Below are 17,412 nucleotides of genomic sequence, written 5' to 3'. Positions count from 1 at the left end.
AAAGCATGGATACTATTCCGTAGTACAACACAAAATCAATATACCAGATATTTATTCCATAAGGAAACCAATTACCTTAAATATAATTTCCTACATGTCAGTATTATTTATGACCACCCTAATGCAATTTTAAACTATATTAGTCTATTTTAGCAACATAGGGTCTGCTCCAGCTTTCACTGAAATCAATGGGTGTTTTTCCAGTGATTTCAATGGCAGTTGAATTGGGCCTTTAAAAAGCAGATGACAGCATAAAAAAGTCATTTCTGCTTCTGTTTAATATAATTTCTGTAAGTATTTTCCTTTTTTCTTCACTACTAGCATTTAACTTAAAAGGGTATTTAGGTGATTTTAAAAGGTCTGCTTCTATTGTGTTTTCTCCCACCCCCACCTAACATCATAATTTACTGTGACATCCCACTTGACTGAGAAAATGATTATGATATCACAAAGAACAGTGTCTTCTAGTGACTTCAGTGGGAATTGAGAGCACTCAGCACATTGCAAGATGGAGCCCAGCGCATGTTATGGAAAAAGATTAACCACATCATTTCAGGGCAAGAAATAACTGCCTGCCTGCCTGAACTTAGTGTGTTTCAAGCCACACTGTACAACTAGCCCACCATTGTGGTAGATCAGCAGTTCTCAAACTGTGGGTTGGGACCCCAAAGTGGGTCACAATCCCATATTAATGGGGTCACCAGGGCTGGCTTAGACTTCCTGGGGTCCAGGGCTGAAGCCTGAGCACTATCGCCTGGGGCTGAAGCCCAAGGGCTTTAGCCCTGGGTGTTGGGACTCAGATTACAGGCTTCTGCCTGGGACTGAAGGCCTTGGGCTTAGGCTTTGGCCCCTCCCCACCTGGGGCTCCAGCTGCCTCAGGCTTCGGTCCCCCCTTCTGGGGTCATGTAGTAATTTTTATTGTTGAAAGGGGGTTGCGATGCAATGAAGTTTGAGAACCTCTGTGGTAGATCAAGTTTTACTACATATTGATAGTTTGCTTTCATAGGGAGAGGAGAAAATCATTTAACATTCCCTTCATAACCTCCTGCGGGAAATGAGCTGGATTGTTCTGCTTCAACACTCTCAACTTTACTTGTTCATCAACCCAACACACATACTGTAGTGTAGACTCACTCTATTTTTAAGTGCTATTTATTTATTTATTTCATAAAACTTAATGTTCCATTGCAGCTTTTGATGGAGACATCTGGCGACTGTAGCAGCCCATATGTCAGGGTGACTCCTGGGTTCCTGACACATCTGCAAGATTTGGAGCCCCAAGTGGCAAGAAGACGCTTATCTCAGGCACGACACCGGGCTACGCTGGCAGGACTCTTCAACAACCTGCGGAAAACTGTGTTTTCTCAGTCAGACAATTCAGCATCAAAGGTATGGAGAAGAAACTCTGTTTACCGATAAATATTTGAAAGACAAAGTGTAGTTAACCAAAGTAATCATTCTGATCACGATATCTTTTGGGGTTCATGTATGTGTGTAATCTTATCATGTGCAACTTTCCCTGTGTCTCTTCTATTTGTATAAATACTCTCTTCAGAGCAAGAAAACTAAGTGCCTTCTATTGTTACTGGCATGAGTTTATCATGTGACTTGTCTCCACTTTGTAGATTTTGAGCTTCTTCATAATGGCAGTATTTTGGAAGCTAGTCAAGGAATACCATGATTAAATTTCATCCTTGACGGACAGCTGTGAAATCAAAACTAGTGGGTTGTGGTTAGAAAGAGGGGAAAGTAGTTAATTCAGCCTCATGAGTTAATTTATACAGAGGGGGGAAGCAAACTGGGGAAGTATGTAAAAATAAAAAATCAAGCTGTAACATTTCCTGTGTTTTACTAGTTTTAGAAAATGTTTAAGCAAAATGGACTATATAAAAACAAGTGAAACAGCGCTGGTTTGGCACTAAAATGCTACCAGGGAGGAAGAATGTTATTGTGGTCAAGGCACAGGAAAAGGTATCAGGAGTCTTGGGTTCTGTTCCTAGCTCTGCCACTGACTCCCTTCAATAAATCATTTAGGTTATGTGTGCTTCAGTTTCCTGGTTTGTAAAATGGGGATGGTAATGCATATTTCAAAAGGGTATGTCCTTGTAAAGAGCCTTGAAATCCTTGGATGGAAGGTGCTTGAGAGGTGCAAAGTATTGTTATTTAGGGATTTCACCTATTTGGACTCTAACTGTAACTTAGATTGAGGCAGGAGCTCTGATTGTTAAGTTCTGATGCAGATGCAGCCAAAGCTAATAATCATCATGGTCTCAGAAGCTAAATCCCAAACAGGATTATTTGTTTTGTCTAACAGGATTTACCATTCATTTATTATTGCTTGGAATGGAGGACTTCTGACTCTCTTTTAGAACTTTGATGAGTCCCATTGGTTTTTCCCAGCTTTACGCTGCTACCTTTGGAAGTATCACATCACAGCCATGATCCTTTTGGGTCAAGGAAGACTGGATTTCTTCAAGGGCCTGTGCACTGAGGAAGTCATTTCCTAATCCTTGTCAGTTAGTGATTGGCTTATGCCCTGAAGCATTGGATTTATATCCCCTACAAAAAAAAATCTCTCTAAAGTAATTATGGATGTTCTCATTAACCATGTAAATGTTTAATCCTTTCTTGTATCCTCTGTGTGTTTAGTCACAAGTAGACAAATTCCACCTGGAATAATTGCACTGAAGGTTGTTAGTTTACTCCAGTTTTAGATCAGTGTAACAGAGCAGAATTTGGCTAAAGAGGTCTCCTTACATAGTTCCCACTGGAAATGATCAGGAAAAATGTATGCCTACAGTCAGAAAACATCCAACAATAAGCCATAAGGTGTAAAATAGAATCAATTATGTTTTTATTATTAATTATTAATTTATTGTTATTAATAATAATAATAGTAAATATAGCACCATTGATGTACATGATATTTTACAGATATACCTCAAAGAGCAAACAGTCCCAAAAGTAAGGAATTCCAAAAAGGAATTGTTGACTGTAGAGAATGGTCAGAGTAAACCTCAAACCTGTATCTGAATAGGTACAGCATGTAAATTAAAATCTTCATTTATATTTGCCCTGATTCTTGGTTTCTTCCCTTTTTTCACATTCATCAGTGCAGTGGGCCACTTAATTGTTTTTATGGAGACATGGAGATAGCTAGTCAGCAAAAGGAAAAGGTGTAAAAGACACTTAAGGCATGTTAAAATGTCAGTCCAATCTGAACACAGGAAGATTGGTTCTGTTTTCTCTTTGTGTTTAGTGTCAGGTTTTGCGTAAAGCTAAGAATTATATCCAGGAGCTGGAGCAAACCTTGGGTACCTTGCTGAAGATGAAAGGTATTGTATGGAAATATATACCTGAAAAAGTTTCCTTGGGCTTGCCTTTCATTTACTTGTTAAGTAGGAACAGCTAGCCAAGTGGCTGAGCCAGTATTAAAGGCAAGGTGGGTGCCTTTAGGCATAGCACCAAGCAAGAGATAATGAGGAAGCATTGTGCTTCAAAGATATCCCTCTGACTCTCAGTTTCCTCCCTGCTTCCCCCTTGAACTGGTGGGCGAGGGAGGGCGGATTCAAATAGTAGTTTGTTGCTGGCCTACATCAGCAGCAAATTAAGGCTGCTCCTTCCTTTCCTCTCCTCACCCCATTTATTGCTGGCTCATCTGCACTGGCAGTGGATTGGGGAACTGTGCCCACTCCTCCTCACCCACATATTCCAGGGGTCAGTAACAGCATAGAGTGCCTTCATACAGCTGTGCACCCAAAATCCAGCTAATTAACAAAAGAGACAAAGGGAGCTTCTTCCTCCCCTTATTTTCTCTGCATAGGTGCATAGTTCAACACACAATCTGGCCCTAAGTGTACAGCTTCTTGATTCACAAACATAGCTGGGGTCCACGTTTGGACTGAAGGGCACAGAGAGAATCTATTCTGGGCTAAAAGTAGGGCAGGAGGGGGACAGAAATCCCATTCAGGGTTTCCTCACAAAAATGTAGGAAGTAAGAAGTTTTAGTTAAGGAGTTACTCCAAGGAAAATGATTAAGACAGGTAATGGTGGGTTTGTTAGTTTTTTGTTTTTGTGGCTTATTGGGTCCTCCACACACACTTTTCCGTTAGCCTATCCCAGCACTTGGAAACAAACACATTTTTTCTTCTGAATGAGGACAGTACAATGTGACTCCCTTCAGTACCTGTCACACCCTTTAATCAGCTGGATCAGTTCCTGGTGAGTGGTGTGAGGTACTCCCTCCGCTAGGGCAGAATATGCTGGTTCTGCAGTGTTCCCAGTCCCATTTCCTTGCCGCCTCACCTGACTGAGGATCTGGGAACCAGAACTAAAAATCAAGTATGTTTTCTGTTTTCAATGGTAGAGATTTGAACTCCATGGTGATAGTTTAAAGCCACTGAACACATTTTTCATGTTTTAAGTGGTGTCAGAAAGACTCCCAAAAGCCTGAAATATCAATACTTCAAACAAAGAAAATAACCACAAAATATAGTATTGACTAGTAGTCACATGGACTTTGCTTCACTGGCTGTTATTACTGAAAATCAAAGTTATCAGTTCATTGATGAGGCCAGCATTATGAAGATATCAGTGCTCATAAACTGCTGACACAGCTGGTCATGTTATGAGGAAGGACAGAATGTCCCATCCAGTATTATTTTTGTCTAATCAAAAACTCTGTGTGACACTCAAATTGTCACCATTACTCTTTTTGATTGGGCTGGACGGTGAGTGAGATGCCAAATGCTCCAGTCTGTGACATTTATCTTTCTGCTGACAATAGAGTCCTTCAATCTGGAGGATGGGAACCCGTCCAGCTTGGAGGAAGTCAAGGAGGAATATGTCAAGATGTACTTCAGCGATCACAGGTAAGGACTCACACAGATCAAAAAATGATAATACTTTGCACTAGCTTCTAAAGCACAAAGCATCTCAAAGCACTTTGCAAATATTACGGAGCAATGGTTGTCTGTCCTTGTGAGGGAAGGAAATACACAGATTGAGATGAAGAGGTTTTAACTGGCAGGCAGGAAAAAAATTATTAAAATTGGACCCTTACAGTAGCTCAGTGCGTATAAGCTCTGAGTACATTGCTGGTCTCATTCCCAGTCAGTGCATGTATTTGCCTTTCTCTCCCCGTGTAGATCATCTCCACTTAGGGGCTTTCATTAGCCCTGCAAAGCAACAACAACAACAAAAAAAGTCACCTGCTCCAAAAGAATCATTGCGACTCCAAAGTGTTCCTGGCAGGGACCGTTTTAAATTGGTTGGGAAGCCATGCATTTGGCCTTGTCCCGTGTTTTCTTTCCAGTACTGCATCCCCTTCAGATGCCATGAGTGAGAGTGGCTCTACGGTCTGGTATTTGATTCAAGAATATGAAAAAAACTCAGTGGAAGAGGATGGGAAGCCAAGACTTATCCAGTCCCCAGCCACTTCATCTCCTGATCTGATGGAGTTTGAACGGTAGGAGTATAAGTGTGTAGTATTTTAGTAGTCTTCATGTGAAACAACCCATTCAGTCACTGCATATCATGTAGCTTTCGTGGGGTCTGACTTTGGATCCCAGGATCCCCAGGCCAGCAGAGACATCAATCTCAGTCCCTGTTGGTGTGGAAACTGAGCATCTTCCATGACTCTCAATTGATTCCCTCACTCCTGGCGGGCACTTGGAGCCTGAATACTGGCATGTCCAGCCCTCCTCAGCCACAGGGCATCTCCCTGCTTCACAAGCCTTTGAAAATCTTTGAGGGTTCCCATCCTCAGGAAAGAGATGTAATGTTCTTTGAAGTATGTCAGTGTTCTAGCATGAAGCATGAGGGTTAATATCCCTTCTAAAATGTTATAATTAATTATAAGAAGTCTGAGTATTCTTGTTATCCACATAAGTGTCTGTTCTTTTTTGAATCTTTAACCTTCTGCAATCTGATCTCACTGTCATGTTGTGTATTGGGTTTTTTATAAAATTCCCTGTTGTTGCTGATAATGGTTTCATAAAAATGGGAATGCAGTTGTGCCAGCAGGTGGCACAAGTCTGCTGCTTTCATTCTACAGTTTTATCCTTTACTCCTGTAAGAATCAGAAAAAAACAGTGCTTGTAGGCAGGTAGTGTGTACAGTACCTTGAAATATGCTGTTTAATGATTTTTGTGGACTAATATCATTAGCTCCTCATGGGTTTCCCTTTCCCCTCCCTCACTGACATATGCAGAGCAAGACCTTTGCAGCAATATGTGGGATCTGTGGCATTTATCTTGAAGTGTCATGGCAGATTACAACTGCTGTATATTGAATCCTCATGGGATCTCTCCTGTCTGACACAACACAGCAGTGATCTGTCCTGTAGGAACAACTTCACCCCTTTAGTAATGTGATACCGTAGCCACGTTTTCCATCCAACACCAGGAATCACAGCTTTTTTGAATAACTGTTTGTGTCCATCATCTAAGTCATCTAAACTGGTCATCCGGGGCTGATAGCAGCACAAAGTACTATCCCCTCCAAAATGTTATCAATTCTTGCCAGCCTCTAAAGAGATTGGAGGTCCATGATTCACATTTAGGTTTTTAACACAGCCGCCTGATCCTAGTTCATCCGCTCATAAGGATCTACACCAGCCATTCCTTACCAATCAAGATCAGGACTCCATTCTGTTAGGCACTAGACAAAGGTATAGTGAGGGACACAGTTCCTTCCACTTAAATCACACAATAATAGGCAAAGGGTAGGTAGGAAACGGAGGCACAGAACAGTACTATACAGCTGGCTTCCGTGGCATTTGAACCCCAGCAGCAGCTACTTGTTAAGTGCTTTGGCTCAAATATCCCTGTATAAATTGTGCATATAAAATAAAAAAACCACTTGAAACATATTACAGTATTATAAGGGGGTCTGGATGGTTCCATGTCCGTGGTTGTTTGAGCAGAGACAATGTGATTAAGTGGCTAGGGACCTGTAGTGGGAATCAGAAGACCTGGATTATATTCCTAATTCTGCCACTGTTCAGCTGTGTGACCATGGGCGAGTCACTTCTCTGTGCTTCTGTCTCCCTGCCCACCATTCACCTACCTCATCTATCTAGACCAGCGGTTCTCAAACTTCATTGTACCGTGATCGCCTTCTAACAGCAAAAATTACTACATGACCCCAGGACAGGGGACTGAAGACCGAGCCCGCCCGGGGCAGCGGGGCGGGGGAGGGCAAAGCTGAAGCCCGAGGGCTTCTGCCCTGAATGGGGGGCATGTAACCCTAGCACTGAGCAGTGGGGCTTGGGCTTCAGACTTGCTGGGGCCCAGGCCCAACACCAGCCTTGGTGACCGCATTAAAATGGGGTCGCAACCCACTTTGGGGTCCCGACCCACAGTTTGAGAACCCCTGATTTAGACTAATGTTTTTGATGCAAAGACTGTCTCATTGAGGGTGTGGATGCATACATATATATATCAGTGCCTAGCACAATTAGGCCTTGATGGGGCCTCCGGTCATTATGGTCAGGAACCGGGGTGTGGACAGTCACACCAATCGATTGGAGCAGGAGTCAGGAGCTGGGAAACAGAACCAAGGGTCAGAACCAGAGTCAGAAGCTGGGTGCTTGAGCCAACGGTCGAACCATAGTCAAAGCCAGGAATCAGAGCAGAGCACCAGAACCAGGGTATCTGGAGTCAGAGAAGGCAGGAGCAGATCTGAGTCGAAGGCAGGAGCAAGGCTGGGACAGGGCGAGGAAACAGGGACCAGGAACAAGGCAAGGATGCAGGAACAAGGCAGGGTCTGTCTCAGCAGCAGGTCAGGGATCTGCCTTGTTGCACAGACAGGTTTCTGGATGCTTAAATAGTGTGTCTGAACCAATCAGATGTTACAGGGGGTGCTGCCAATTGAGTTTCCATAGGCGGCACTTCCCGTGGTGCCTAGTCTCCCAGGGTTTACAACTCATTGGTCATGGCTCTGCCATGGCTGCTGGGGGCTGGCATGAAAGCACTGGTCATCGGGTGCCCTCCAGACCTGTATGCTAGCTCACTGGATCCTTGTATCACTCCCCCCACCCTTTAGGGGTGCTCCTGGGGCATTGTTGGGCCAAGCTTCTCTGCATAGGCACCGACTCCGTGGGTGCGGCAGGGCTGGAGCACCCATGAGGAAAAATTAGCGGGTGATCCATACCCATCGTCAGCCAAGCTGCCCCCACTCCCTCCTCACCTGCTCCTCCCCTGAGCGCACCGCGGCCCTGCTCCTCCCCCTCCCAGCGTTTCCCACCCGCCACCTAACAGCTGTTTGGCGGCGCTTAGGACTTTCTGGGAGGGAAGGGGAGGAGTGGGGACACAGCGTGCTTGGGGGAGGAGGTGGTAAAGAGGCAGGATGGGGACAGGGACTTGGGAGAAGGGGATGGAATTGTGGTGGAGTGAGGGTGGTGCAGGGGCGGGGGGCGGGAGGAGGTTGATCACCCACGGGGCAGAGGAGAAGTCAGCGCCTATGCTTGTCTGAGTGATCCTTTTGAAAGCTCTGTACAAGTTCAGGTGTGTGAACATTACTAGCAGATTCCCAGAACTGCTCCTTGTGGTCGAAGCCTCCCCAGTCTTTGTGCTACCATAGCCTGCCCTGTTTCAATTTGGAATCCAATATAGCATGGACTTCACATTATTTGTTGTCTTGAGCTGTTCAGAGGTGGGCCTTGAGCGACCAGACAAGTTTGGCGGTTTTGCAGAGGCGGGCTGGCATGCAGGCTATTCGCCCCAAGAAATATGGGATAAAATTCTGATAAAAATTTGCAAAACATAGGAAGGGCTGCACCTCCTGAATATTCCAGGGTACTTCCCAGTTGCAAATGGCTTCCACCTTTTTTTGGGTCCATCCTAATGCCTTCCGGAGAGGGGATGTACCCCAAAAACTCAGTGGCAGTTTGGACAAAGATACCTTTCTCTAATTTTGTATATAGGCTGTGCTGTCGCAGCCTCTTCAGTACATACCTGACAGGGCATTTGTGCTGCTCATGGTTTTCTGAAAAAGACAAGTATATCACTGAGGTAGATGACTACATACTGGTCCAGAAAGTCTCTAAACACATCATTAACAAAGGTTGAAAGGTTGCAGGGGCATTAGCCAGTGAAATGGCATCACCACATATTCAAAATTCAGGTCCAGAAGGTGCACTTATCCCCCACCCGGATACACGCAAGGGTCAGAGCCAGGAATCAGAGCCGAGAGTCAGAACCAGGGAATCTGGAGTCAAGGAAGACAGGAGCAGAGCCGGGTCCAAGGCAGGATCAGAGCTGGGACAGGGCGAGGAAACAGGGACCAGGAACAAGGCAAGGACACAAGAACAAGGCAGGAGCCTCAGCAGAAGGTCAAATCTGCCTTGTTACACAAATGGCTTCCTGGAACTTCCTTCATGCTTAAACAGTGTGCCTTGGCCAGTCAGAGGTCATGCGGGGTGCCGCTTATTGAGTCTTCCCTGGCATTTCCAGTGGTGCCTTGTCTCCCAGGGTTTACAGTGCATTGACCACAGTTCTGCCAGGTGGTGGCATAGAAGTGTTGGTCACCTAAAGACATGGGTCCTAGCCCACTGGATTCTTATAACTATTGCAATACAAATACATAATGATAATATATAGTCTTTTCCTTCTTTAACTCTCATTCAAATTCAGCTCAGGTGAATAGTCACTGAAAGTTGCTATCAACAGGTGGCTGTTCAGTGCTTATGTCTCTCTAATCTATCTAGGTTTCAAAGTAGCAGCCGTGTTAGTCTGTATCCGCAAAAAGAAGAACAGGAGTACTTGTGGCACCTTAGAGACTAACAAATTTATTAGAGCATAAGCTTTCGTGGACTACAGCCCACTTCTTCGGATGCATATAGAATGGAACATATATTGAGGAGAGATATATACACACATACAGAGAGCATAAACATACATACAGAGAGCATAAACAGGTGGGAGTTGCTATAAGTATGCTCACACTTCTTATCAAACTGTCTGTACTGGGCTATCTTGATTATCACTTCAAAAGTTTTTTTTCTCTTAATTAATTGGCCTCTCAGAGTTGGTAAGACAACTCCCACCTGTTCATTCACTACATGCCTTCCAAATTCTGCAACAGAGGATGCATGGTCCTACAGACAACAGTCTCCTTCATTATACAGTCCTGATTCATCCCCAGAACATGTCCACCCTGTGCACTGAAAAAGAAAGGGTCCTATGGAAAAAATAGGTTGTGATCATGTAATTAAAAATGTTTCATAATGCATATGCACAAAAGGGGTGAGTTAAGATTGTACAGACAGCCTTAATTCTTCTTCGAGTGCTTGCTCATATCCATTCCATTAGGTGTGTGCGCGCCGCGTGCACGATCGTCGGAAGATTTTCTACCCTAGCAACACCGGCGGGTCGGCTGTGGAGCCCCCTAGAGTGGCGCCTTCATGGCGCTGAATATATACCCCAGCCGACCCGGCGCCCCCTCAGTTCCTTCTTACCGCCCCTGACGGTCGTTGGAACTGTGGAGCGCGGCATAGCTGTTCTCCACTCTCCCTAGCTTAGTTAGTTATTCGCAGTTGTAGTTATAGTTATAGTTCTAGTGTTTGTAGTTTAATAGTTAAATAGTTTTTAAAGTTGTTAGATTTGTTATAATAGTCCAGGGGACTAAGGGGGTCGTCGCCCCCTTTCTCCCCCGGCCGCGGGCCCGGGCTCATGCCCAGAGCTCCCGGCTTCAAGCAGTGCGCCTCCTGCGCTAAACCTATGCCCACGAGCGACCCGCACGACTCCTGTCTGAAGTGCCTGGGAGAGTCCCACCAAACAGATAAGTGCAAGATCTGTAAGGCCTTCAGACCAAGGACCAAGAAAGAGCGGGACTTTCGGCTCCGGCAACTCCTGATGGAGGCGGCACTTAGCCCGGACACTCCTTCTACGAGCCAGGCCCCGGCACCTAGCGCCTCGGTGCGCAGTGCCCCAACAGCACCGGCAATGCCGACAACGCGGGCGGTGTCGGACAAACCTCCCCGGCACCGGACCTCGTCGGCACCGCAGCAGGCACCTCGACGCCGGTCATTATCCCCGGGGCATAAAAAAGCCCATAAGACGGGGACCTCTGTGCCGAAGACGCCGGCTCCCCCAGTGCCGGGGGTAGAGCCGAGTGCGCCGGTGGAGCACCGGAAACAGGTGCCTCCAGCACTGTCGACTCCGGCACCGAGGCCGTTGAGTCCGGTGCAGATAGCGTCTCCACCGAGACCGGCGGTAATACAACTCCCGTCGACTCCGGAGACCTTCGTGGCGGCGAGAGACTTGATAGCTCTCACGGAGCCGGCACCGCCTCAACCACTGGCACCGACAGCACCGTTGACCCGCCCGGTCCAGTCAAGGGGGAAACCTGCCTTGATGCGCCCTCCATCACAAGGGCTGGAACCTCGGCACCGGTCCAGGTCCAGAAGCAGGTCCCCACGCCGCTCGCAGTCCCGGCACCGAATATCACCTCGGCACCGGTCGTACTCGCGGCCAAGATCTTCGTCGCGGCACCGTTCTACGTCTCGGCACCGCTATGATCGTCGGCACCGATCAACGTCGAGACGTAATTCTCGGCACTGCTACGGTCGACGCTCGACGTCGAGAGGCCGTTCCCGGCACCGGGCATACTCCAGGTCCTCGTCGAGGTCCAGATCCGGCTCCCGGCACCGACGAGGTCATCGGCACCGATCGCGGTCCCGGCACTGTTCGCCGGCACCGCGCAGAGATAGATCATCTCCGGACCGGTACCGTGCGGCACCGCAGCCCACGGGGATCGTTTCATCTCTCTCGGCACCGCCATGGCTGTCAAGATCGGTGTCTCGCTCCTCGGAGGACCTGTCGAGATCGGCATACCCCCCTCAAGGGCAAGCCGAGGAACGGAACTTGGGCCATTGGCAGGAGATGGCAGAGGACCACTCTCATGGACCATCTCACTGGTCATTTTGGACCCCGTGGGCGTACCACCAGGAGCAAGGGGCTCCAATACCATCGACCTCTCGCTCGGGTCACTCGGTTAGAAGGGCCCCAGAATCCACCATCTCTCGGCCTCCGCCAGGGGGCATGGAGGCTTCCGTGTCCACGCCACCTGACACCATAGACCCAAGTACAGGTGATGCTCCGGCCCAAGAGCAGGGGGATCAGGACCCCCCCTTGGATCCAGTACCACCGGAGGCATCTTCCTCCTCCTCTCCGGATGAGGCAGTGGCGGGCACTTCATGTACGGGTCCCCCTCCGATAGATCTTCGGGCTCACCAGGATCTCCTGCGTAGGATGGCCCGTAATATGGACCTGCAGGCGGAGGAGATAGTGGAAGTACAGGATCCTATCGTGAACATCCTCGGAGCGGATGCCCCATCGAGGGTGGCGCTACCCCTGATCCGCACGATACAAACCAATGCGGATACGATATGGCAAACTCCTGCCTCTATCCCACCCACAGCGAGAGGGGTGGAAAGGAAGTACTTTGTCCCGTCTAAGGACTACGGGTACTTGTATACCCACCCCCAACCGTGTTCACTGGTGGTGGCATCAGTGAACGCACGAGAGCGCCACGGCCAGCAGGCTGCAGCGCCTAAATCAAAAGAGGCTAAGCGGCTCGATTTGTTTGGCCGTAAGGTTTACTCAGCCGGAGGGCTGCAACTTAGAGCGGCGAACCAACAGGCGCTACTGAGCCGTTACAATTTTAACTCCTGGAACTCTATGGGGAAGTTTAAGGAGTTGATTCCCCAAGAGTCCAGGGAAGAGTTTGGAGCCATGGTAGAGGAGGGTAAGAAGGTGGCTCGGACCTCCTTGCAGGCCTCCTTGGACATAGCAGACTCAGCTGCGAGGACCCTAGCTTCGGGTATCGCTATGCGGAGGATCTCCTGGCTTCAAGTTTCGGGTTTGCCTCCGGAGCTGCAGCAAACCCTACAGGATCTGCCCTTTGAGGGACATGGATTGTTCTCAGACAAGACGGACTCTCGCCTGCAGAGCCTCAAGGACTCGAGAACAATCATGCGCTCCCTGGGGATGCATGTTGTGGGCCCTCAGCGCAGACCATTTAGGCCGCAGCCTCAGCGCTTCTACCCCCCCCGCCTCGTCAGAGACAGGACTCGACCCGGAGGCGAGGGCGAGGTGGTAGAAGAAGGTGGGCCGGCCCTCAACCCGGCCAGAACCAGGGGCCACCTAGACCACCTTCAGGCCCCAGGCAGAACTTTTGAAGGTGCGGTCGAGGACGGCGCCCCAGTCATCCCCCAGGATCCAGCCCCCTCCTTTCGGGATCGTCTCTCCCACTTCCACCGTGCTTGGTCCCTTATAACTTCGGACCGTTGGGTCCTCCGCACGGTGGAGAGGGGATACACTATCCAGTTTTCTTCTATCCCCCCCTCCCACCCCCCTTCCCCGTCCCTCTTCAGGGACCCTTCTCACGAGCAACTTCTTATACAGGAGGTTTCTACGCTCCTGACCATGGGGGCCATAGAGGAGGTTCCGATAGAGTTAAGGGGCAGGGGATTTTATTCCCGTTACTTCCTGATCCCCAAGTCCAAAGGAGGTCTGCGGCCCATCTTGGACTTGCGCGGACTCAACAAATTCGTAGTAAAGTTGAAGTTCCGCATGGTCTCTTTGGGGGCCATTATCCCTTCCCTCGATCCTGGAGACTGGTTCGCCGCCCTCGACATGAAAGACGCATACTTTCACATCTCAATTTACCCACCTCACAGACGCTTCCTGCGATTCGTGGTAAACACGGTGCACTACCAATTTGCAGTCCTTCCCTTCGGCCTATCCTCGGCCCCAAGAGTGTTCACAAAATGTATGGCTGTCGTGGCAGCGCACCTTCGTCGGCAAGGGATACAGGTGTTCCCGTACCTAGACGACTGGCTGGTGCGCGGTCGCTCCAAGGAGCAAGTTCAAGCTCACGTCCACAGAATAGTGCACACATTCAACGAGTTGGGCATCCTACTCAACAAGGACAAATCCACTCTAGAACCTACCCAGAGAATAGATTTCATCGGCGCAGTTCTAGACTCCAGACGTGCACAAGCCATCCTGCCAGACAACCGCTTTGGCACCATCACGAGCCTCATTCAAGGGCTACAGGCCTTCCCAACTACCACGGTGAGGTCGTGCCTTACCCTGCTGGGTCACATGGCTTCCTGCACGTACGTAACCAGGCATGCCAGACTTCGGCTTCGCCCACTCCAGACCTGGGTGTCATCAATATACCGTCCACATCGGGACAGCCTGAACATGGTGGTCACGGTCCCGAACTCGGTCCTGACCTCCCTCACCTGGTGGCTAGATCACAGTGTGGTCTGCGAAGGGATGCCATTTCACGCCCCACAACCCTCTCTGCATCTGGTCACAGACGCTTCATCTCTGGGTTGGGGCGCCCATCTCAACGAACACCATACCCAGGGCCTGTGGACTGCACCCCAGTTAGCCCTGCACATCAATGTTCGGGAACTGATGGCGGTGCGCCTGGCGTGCCAGGCATTTCTCAATCAACTACGTGGCCGTTGTGTGTTAGTTCTCATCGACAACACCACGGCCATGTTTTACATCAACAAGCAAGGAGGAGCACGTTCGTCAATTCTATGCCAAGAGGCCATTCGCCTGTGGGACTTCTGCATCGCCCATTCAATCCATCTCACGGCATCGTTCCTCCCTGGAGTCCAGAACACTCTAGCGGACCGACTCAGCAGGTCCTTCCAGACGCACGAGTGGTCTATCCGTCCGGACGTCATACATTCCATCTTCCAGAAGTGGGGGTTTCCCCAGATAGACCTGTTTGCATCGCGAGACAACAGGAAGTGCCACGTGTTCTGCTCCCTACAAGGTCGAGCTCCGGGCTCCCTCTCGGATGCATTTCTCCTTCCCTGGAAAGACCACCTGTTTTATGCCTTCCCTCCGTTTCCTCTGGTCCACAAGGTACTGCTCAAATTGCGCAGAGACCAGGCACAGGTAATTCTGATCGCTCCAGCGTGGCCGAGACAACATTGGTACACCACACTGTTGGAACTCTCGGTTCAAACACCGATCCCGCTTCCATTATGTCCGGATCTCATTTCTCAGGACCACGGTCGGCTGCGTCACCCCGACCTGCAATCACTCCACCTCACAGCGTGGCTGCTCCATGGTTCACCCAGGCAGAGCGGCAATGCTCGCACTCTGTCCAACAGATTCTGCTGAGCAGTAGGAAGCCCTCAACACGGACCACGTACCTGGCCAAGTGGAAACGGTTCTCATGTTGGTGCGATCAACGAGCCACGCCCCCGTTGCAGGCACCTATTCCTCTCATTTTGGAATATCTCCTCTCCCTAAAACAGCAAGGGTTGGCGATATCTTCAGTCAAAGTTCACCTGGCTGCTATATCAGCCTTTCACCCAGGGGAATTCGCGGCCTCGGTATTCTCTAACCCGATGGTCGTTAGATTCCTCAAGGGCTTAGACCGGACGTACCCACATCAGCGTCAGCCCGTCCCGACGTGGGACCTTAATCTGGTTCTTTCCAGACTCACAGGTCCTCCATTTGAACCACTAGCCACCTGTTCACTTTTGTATCTATCCTGGAAGACAGCCTTCCTCGTAGCCATTACCTCAGCAAGGCGCGTTTCTGAACTCAGGGCGCTTACATCCGAGCCCCCTTATACAGTTTTCCATAAGGATAAAGTGCAGCTTCGTCCACATCCTGCCTTTCTCCCTAAGGTGGTTTCTCCATTTCATATCAACCAGGACATATTTCTCCCGGTCTTTTATCCCAAACCACATGCCACTCGCCAGGATCAACGTTTGCATTCCCTGGACGTACGAAGGGCCCTGGCCTTCTATATTGACCGCACAAAGCACTTTAGAAAGACGACGCAACTCTTCGTTGCAGTGGCCGACCGAATGAAAGGCTCACCGGTCTCCTCACAGCGCCTATCCTCCTGGATTACGTCTTGCATCCGGACTTGCTATGACCTGGCAGGCGTCTCAGCACCGCACCTCACCGCTCACTCCACGAGGGCCCAAGCCTCCTCGACTGCTTTCCTGGCACATGTTCCGATACAGGACATTTGTAGAGCGGCGGTTTGGTCATCAGTCCACACGTTTACAGCTCACTATGCACTAGTGCAGCAGTCCAGAGACGATGCTGCATTCGGGTCAGCGGTTTTGCACACAGCAATGTCTCACTCCGACCCCACCACCTAAGTTGGGCTTGGGAGTCACCTAATGGAATGGATATGAGCAAGCACTCGAAGAAGAAAAGACGGTTACTCACCGTTGTAACTGTTGTTCTTCGAGATGTGTTGCTCATATCCATTCCAAACCCGCCCCCCGTCCCCACTGTCGGAGTAGCCGGCAAGAAGGAACTGAGGGGGCGCCGGGTCGGCTGGGGTATATATTCAGCGCCATGAAGGCGCCACTCTAGGGGGCTCCACAGCCGACCCGCCGGTGTTGCTAGGGTAGAAAATCTTCCGACGATCGTGCACGCGGCGCGCACACACCTAATGGAATGGATATGAGCAACACATCTCGAAGAACAACAGTTACAACGGTGAGTAACCGTCTTTTCTGGCATTTCCTAAATTTTGAATGCTTAACTTTACAACCTAATAATGTTTTTAAAAACATTTTATGTGTAATTTTCCAGATTTTTAATAAAAGCTAACTGAAAAAACAAAAATTCCAACATGTGGCATCATATTGACACCCACAAGGGTGATCAGCAGGATTGGAACCTTTACATCCACTGCCTAGGCTTCTGCCACTTGAGTTGAAAGAGTAACTTATAGCAGTAGTAGGTTGTTATCCTCTATGTGAACCACCACTAGGAGGGATGAGAGAGACATGCTTTGTTAGTGGGTTTCACAGATGTTTGCTGTCAGTAGAGGAATGGGTGTGACTCAGGAATCTTGAATTCCAGTCCAAGCTCCAGAGTTGAGCGAGTTCTATTGGGCACAGATTCTTCTGCCCATTCACCCCAAGTGTGATCCTATCCCCTCAAATCTGTTTTTTATCTTAGTCCTACCACTTCCTGACCTCTGGCTTCTCATATCAGTCCCATTCTTCTCTCCTAGCCAGTTTCCACTATTCAGGCTGTTCATCCCAGTCTTAGTCTCCTTGCCCAGCAAGTCCTAGGATCACTCCTCCATGCTCCCCATCCCGGTTTCCCCTCTCAGTCCCATTCTCATTTCCTCCTCAGCCCCAGTTCACCCCTGCTGGCTCCTCATCCAAGCTGTCTCTCTCCCCCACTCTGGCCTCCAGCCACTCCCCCCGCCATCCACATTCCTTATCTCTACTGGACGTCCCAGTTTCAGTGTCATCTCCCCTGCCCTGACTTCTTGTTCCAATCTCTTTGGCCATCCAGTGCCAGTCTCCCCACAACTGTCGGGCTCTTGGTCAGATCTGTCTCCCTTCTCCTTACTTCCTTTCCTACACTTCACTGGTTCTCAGCCCCAGTTGCC

General features: G+C 49.1%; 1 protein-coding gene across 1 annotated transcript in view; it reads left to right on the top strand.

Annotated features, from left to right (window-relative positions):
* Positions 1 to 1,182: 1,182 nt before the first annotated feature.
* STRA8 (stimulated by retinoic acid 8) overlaps positions 1,183 to 17,412 on the top strand; it is a 33,124-nt gene continuing 16,894 nt past the window's right edge. The window contains exons 1-4 of the mRNA XM_054016216.1: positions 1,183 to 1,389; positions 3,260 to 3,335; positions 4,787 to 4,871; positions 5,315 to 5,467. Of these exons, the coding sequence (XP_053872191.1) occupies positions 1,198 to 1,389; positions 3,260 to 3,335; positions 4,787 to 4,871; positions 5,315 to 5,467 (506 nt within the window). The 5' untranslated portion in view covers positions 1,183 to 1,197. The remainder of the gene's footprint in view (positions 1,390 to 3,259; positions 3,336 to 4,786; positions 4,872 to 5,314; positions 5,468 to 17,412) is intronic.

Source organism: Malaclemys terrapin, chromosome 1 (genome assembly GCF_027887155.1).
Source record: "Malaclemys terrapin pileata isolate rMalTer1 chromosome 1, rMalTer1.hap1, whole genome shotgun sequence".
Taxonomy (NCBI): domain Eukaryota; kingdom Metazoa; phylum Chordata; order Testudines; family Emydidae; genus Malaclemys; species Malaclemys terrapin.
Note: the sequence above shows the minus strand (reverse complement) of the source record. Positions and strands in the feature narration are given on the sequence as shown.